At 45.4% G+C, this 6,155-nt stretch overlaps 1 protein-coding gene across 1 annotated transcript; it reads left to right on the top strand.

Moving 5' to 3' along the window:
- Positions 1–1,866: 1,866 nt before the first annotated feature.
- Positions 1,867–2,763, top strand: LOC311309585 (uncharacterized protein; the record flags this gene model as incomplete). The annotated part of the gene is made up of 3 exons (XM_084438915.1): positions 1,867–1,952; positions 2,288–2,499; positions 2,581–2,763. The coding sequence occupies exons 1-3, from the start codon at positions 1,928–1,930 to the stop codon at positions 2,761–2,763; spliced, it is 420 nt and encodes a 139-aa protein (XP_084295041.1). The 5' UTR covers positions 1,867–1,927.
- Positions 2,764–6,155: the final 3,392 nt, after the last annotated feature.

Raw genomic sequence — 6,155 nt, 5'->3', positions numbered from 1 at the left:
ACCTTTTTTCTGTTACTACTGGCTTTGTGTTCGCCGCGAACATTTGCAGAAACATAAGCAAGCGAACGGTCTGAGATGTTAAGTTTTGTGTTAGTTAGCGTTAATCTAAAATGGCCGCTGGACTGAGGGAAATGTGAATTGTTTGTTTGACTCTGCTGAATTTGAGACTCACATTGGGAGCTCGCTCGTGTCAGGCTTTCTAAGGACATCACGAATCTTAGGCTTATTTTACATAGGCAAAGGTGAAGGCGAAGCCAAGATAATGCTTTATATATTTTCCATTTGTCTGGAAAGTGGGAGACTGAGAACAATGCCACCCACGATGTAAGCGGGGTACCATGGACAACGTGGTCCATGTAACGTTAGCTCGAAACAAAGATGGAGGCAGCTTTGTTTGCCACATTAGTAGTATCGGTGTGTATTGTTGGAGTTCACGAGTCAAAAAAAGGCGTTCCTGTTAAAACTGCGAGTAGTAACGCGTGATTCACGGGCCTTATACATTTAATCTGTGCACTGCAGTTGCTAATGCCTAAACTAGCTTCATGTTTCCCACACTGATGATTGACCGCCATTGACCGCATCTGTCCTGGGCCGGCAGAGAATCAAAAAAAAAGAATAGTATAGAATAGTGGCGTGTCACTAATTACTTATCGGCTGTAATGACTTGTTGAATTGTTGTTTTAGTCGCTTCTTCCCCTCTGCCTACTTTCCCATAGGGTCCTTATGTGTTTATAAACTTAATATTTTTTTGTTTATTGGGCAGACTGTATTGCAGTGTGGAGTTTCTGGGGGAGGACACTGTGTCGGTTGTCCCAGTATCCTGGCTCTCCAAAAAGGATGGGGTAAGAACATGATTGTGTGAACAATGTTTCTGATTGGTGTGCTACTTTTCAATTGTACAGGGAAGCGGGTACTAATGGTTTCACACACAGTTGCAGATGTGTTCCTGGCCAATGAACAAAGTCAGCCAACGGATAAAGAGCTGTGTGGAACCTAACCCTGGATGGGCGCTCCACAGAGTCCGGGTTTTCCCAAAGTCCACAACTGGTACTGTTTGCATTTTAAGCTATTAAAAAATACTGATGGGGGTGGGGGGAAGATCATGACTCATTATTCTGAGGAAAAAAGGATGGCTGAAATGTATTGATTATGGTACTTTATGCACACAGATCATTACGAAGGTGCCAGGCTCATGGCAAAAGTCTTTGAGCAGCAGTCGTCAATGGACGAGTGCCAAGACGTTCGAAAGAGACGGCGCAACACACGCTATCACTCCAGTGACGAAGGTAATATACTAAAGTGCATTCAACAGTCCCAAAAGAGTAGTACTTTTGAAATCGAGTAATCTGAGCAAATTTACTGATATTCCACTAGATATTCCAAGCCCCGGGCAGCCATTGGTCCCCAAAATGCAGGCCAAAGACGGTATGCCAGGTGCCGGAGTTGAAAGGCCTCTGCCGGCTGTCCAGTACAATCCACGTGTGCTGTACAATCCACGTGTGCTGTACAATCCAGGTATGCATGTTTGTGTTGAAATGAAATGTCTATGCCTACTGCACACTGATAGTTGGACTATTTTTTATTTATTTTGAATACCATTTTACTCATCTTGCAGATTTTCCAAGCTTGTCCCATGTGGGCGAGCGGGGCCCAGGCCCCATCTATAGCACCCCAGCCAGATCATACAGCACCCCAGCCAGACCAGGTAAGAGTGGAATGTACTGCTGTGGTGTCTACCCGTCTTGTCTTTATTTAGTTTCCCTCCAAATGCCAGAAGCCAAAGCCAACACCATAAAGTTTCCTGCTAATCCCTTTAGGTTTTCAGTTAGCTCTGTGATTGGCTTTTTTAGATTGAATACCATTTACTCATCTTGCAGATTTTCCGAGCTCATCCCCTGTGAGCGAAAACCATGCGAGCCCAGGCTTCATGTATAGCACCCCAGCCAGACCAGGTAAGAGTGGCATGTACTGCTGTGGTGTTGTGATGTCTACCTGTTAATGTCTTAATTTATTTTCCTTCAAATGCCAGAAGCCAAAGCATGCTGCCAACACCATACAGTTTCCTGCTAATCCCTTTCCTTTATCCTTTTTGTTTTTCAGTTAGGTCTGTGATGCCGTCGCCCAAGAAAACGGCTCCAGCACCATTGACTCCATGTACCCCTCTACCTAATCGATGCTGCTCTGCAGATGCTGGTATGGGACTACTTCATGTTGCATGCAGGGATATATTTTGAGTTTCATTTAGTTTTATGTCAATGTACTTATAGCCACATCTGTGTTTATCTAGATTTCCAGAGGTCTGTACATCAGCAGTTCTCAGAGATGCGGGAGCAACTCCGTGAGCTTGCACGGACTGTGAGGGAACTGGCCCAGAGCACGCGGCCTGTGGAGTCTGGAGCCCAGGGAGAAGTGCTGGATGTACTGAACCCTGCCCAAACGGACGAGGAGCTGCAGGTCTGTGAGGCCAGGTTGAAGGACCGGGAACATCAGAGGAAGATGGTGAGTGTCTGCAGGGCGGAACTTTGTCTTATTTTTGCAGTGCAGGGAAGGGTACAGTAAATGACTGTCTTTGTTTTGCAGACACAATACCTAGGTGCCATTGGTGGCAGAGACTTGGCGGACACAGTCCGGCGGGTGCTGTCAGCTGTAGCCACACATGCGGTGTGGAGCGCCTACAGTGTGCACGGGAAGAAGGGGAAGAAGCCACTGAAGAGTATGACACTCTTCAATGTTCTAACACGTAAGAAATGGTTCATATTTTGAATATTTTTTAATACATCGTCTTTGTTCCATGACCGATGTGAATTGAAACCATTACCTTTCTTGATAACTTAAAGGTGCAGTGATGGTCTCCATGCCAAAGGCTACGATGGCGGAGGTGGCCGCCCAGCTGCAGGAGACATTGAAACATGCCCCTGCTAAATGCAGAAGGGTAAGTGATGTCTTTTTTGTTGGTTTCTCCTACCCAGTGACACTGCATGGTTCCAAAGATTGTGTACCACTTTTTTGTGCATGTATGTGCGTTGTGTATTTACGGCCATTTCATTGTGTCTTTAGGTATCTGCAGAAGTCCGCCTGAGCACAGCCCATCCAAGAACAGTCCATCTGAGCACTCCCCAGCATTCTGATGAGGAAGACTTCCCTTCCTAGCTGCCCCCCAGCCCATCTGAGCACAGCCCCCCCCCCCCCAGCCTATCTGAGCACAGCCTGCCATTTTTTTTGTAAATAACTTTTTTTGTAAATAACTGTTTTTGTATTTTTTTTTTTAAATCCTTTTTGTTTTTAAACTTGTTTATCATATTGCAGGCCAGACATTGTGTACTTTTTTAATAAAATAAATTGTTCTTGACTGAATGGTGTTGTGTCATAACTTTTGTACCATAATTTTGCTTGCTGCATTGACTATGACATTAATAGGCTCTTTGCACAAGCTACACTACATCCTGACACTCTACAGGCATATTTCTTTCCTGGCCTATACTAGTGGATGGAAGTGATTGATCGGGTGTGCTGCACACCGGATTCATCGCTATTGCTATCCAATAGTATAGGACGGTAAAGAAATATGCCTGTAGAGTTTCAGGAAGTAGTGGAGCTTGTGCAAGGAGCTGATTTGCTTTGTAATGCAAATTATATATGTAGCCAACGGAAGTGTAGACCACGTTGCAGCAACGTAACAAAGTAATATATAAACGTGTATACAACGTTGCAGCAATATACATCGAAATCATCACGGAAATCACAACGTTGTGTACACATTGCAGGCACGTTGCAGACACGTTGGACCTGCACGTTGCAGCAACTTGTGTGCAGATACCGCGTTTGCGTTGCATGCACGTTTAACTTGACGTTGAGTGGACCATACAAAAGTCTAAATTGCACGTTTCTGCAACATTGCTGCAACCTGATTGTGTTAGTAGGGTTGGAGCCAGAGTACAAAGTCAACTCACACCACTGCCTACTATGCACAGTATGCAGATAAACAACATCAGAGACCCGGTACCAGCGTTTAATTGTCAAAACAAAACAAATGAAGTGGCATATACTGTATATAGGCTTAAGTCTATAGTTCTCTCATAGGCTACCTACGCTGTAACAGGTTTGAAAGTCCGAGGCTCGATCCATAAAATGCTTTAACACTATGCAAAACCACGGTGTAGTTTGATCTGAAAATGCTTAACAGTATGGAAAACCGAACCATGGAGAGCGAGCATTAGCAAGCCCATGGGCTGATTATTGCTAGTTTTTGTGACCACGTAACTTTGCACCCAAGAACTGTGTCCATGTAAATAAATATAGCTTTTAAAACGTAACCAGTTAGCTGGCTAGACAGTAATCAACTAGTAATCAGTCATCACTGCCCCTGACAACTGGCTGCATTTATTATTTTTACGATCGGTGCACTTTCAGATATTCCGTTTAATAGCCAGGCAGGGGTTCCCCCGGGATCCCCAGACAGCTGACGAGTCATGCCCTATCTAATATCTGATCATTGGTTGCCTGAAAGAGCCGCAGTGACGTTGGCAGCACCTTTCTGAAAAGTTGAGATGGCAAGGTTTTCAAAACGCCGGAGAGCTCGAAAAAAGACTCCGTATACAGCGCTTTTCTCCAGGCAGCAGCCAACGCTCTATCCTCTTTGGTAACAATGGCACATGCGCTCAGAAATGCGAGCTTTCACGGCCAAACATGCCATATTATATAGCCTTTAGATTAACCGAGTAGTGTTTATTTTCCGACTAGCAGATTGCCTACTCGGGTACTCGAGAAATCGGTTAACCGTGCACATCCCTAGTGATGAGCGAGCAAGAACGCTACACAGTTCAGTTGAATTGCTGTTTGCGGTACTCATGCACGTTGTACTTTACACGCGTGCATGTATTACTCACACGCACGTCGTGGAACCGAAATTGGTACCGAGTACCGTTGAAATTTACTGGTACCGGTACCGACTACTGAATTTCTGGTACTGTGACAAGCCTAGGAGAGAAGGACTGTGTTCATCCGAAGAGACGCGATGTCAACACCCTGCCCTCCAAGGGGGTTAAAAAAACAGCTCGCGAGGAGGGAGAGGCACTTCTTCTTTCCATCAACAGAGGAATGGAGTAAGTCACACTTCTTCTTTCCATCGACAGAGGAATGGAGGAAGTCAGAGGCTGGAGACCTGGGAACTATTCTCTTTCATGTTTTTCTTTTGTAACCTGTATTTTTAATGTAACTGGATTATCTGTATAATTTATGTATAACACCAAATTTTCTATAAAGATTTTTTACACTTGCATCAGATATTTTCTCCTCGCCTTTATTGGTTTGGTGAGTATTGATATATCTTGCTTGAGTCATTGAATTAATGATTGAAATGTAGCTCAAAGGTTCTGCAGCAGGGTGATTGGGCCCACCAGCCCAGGCCATGAGAGAGACTGGTCTGGACATTTCCTCTGAGGAGGGAGGTTGAAGAGGAGTGCGTGTGTGTGAGTTGTTACTGAGGAATTTACCTCTGAGCTGAGAGAAAAGCACGAACAGAGAACTAAGTCAAATGGTACTGCTCTGACACAGAGAGAGAGAGCATTGGAGCACAAACTCGTCTGGGAGATGCATTTTAAGAGAGGCTATGACTGATTGACTCATGTGATGGTAGTTTAAGCAATAACATATTAGATTCATGAGCCACAGATAACAATAAAACCTGGTGGGAGAAAAGAGTTGGTGGTAAGGTTCAATAAGCCAATGGCAGGGAATTCACACATAATAAGCCATCACATTGAGGTCGATAGGTCGGTAGCCTACTCTTCAACAGAACCAATATGTTCAACTAGAAAGTACATTTCCTGGAGAAAATGTCAGGTGGGCTAGCTGCTGCAGCTGTATGTAACAGCTACTGCTAGAACTACTATGGACCGGGCAATTTCCATGCACCCACCGGCGAAGACCGTGCGTCTCTAGCCCACTCAGGGGCTGAATTGTGGGGTCCGTGGCGTGGACAGTGGCGTGGTGGTAAGACTCCGCCCCCTCAGGTCAGAGCTGGTCGGGGACAGTGTACCCCTCTCCGGTCCACCTACCTGACTCCACCAGTGAAGATCGTGTGTCTCTAACCCACTCAGGGGCTGAGTTGTGGGGCCCGTGGCGTGGATAGTGGCATGCTGGTTAGGCTCCGCCCC

Source organism: Borostomias antarcticus, assembly GCF_949987555.1.
Source record: "Borostomias antarcticus genome assembly, chromosome: 5".
Classification (NCBI taxonomy): domain Eukaryota; kingdom Metazoa; phylum Chordata; class Actinopteri; order Stomiiformes; family Stomiidae; genus Borostomias; species Borostomias antarcticus.
The sequence above is the reverse complement of the archived record's forward strand: the minus strand, read 5'-3'. Positions and strand labels throughout refer to the sequence as shown.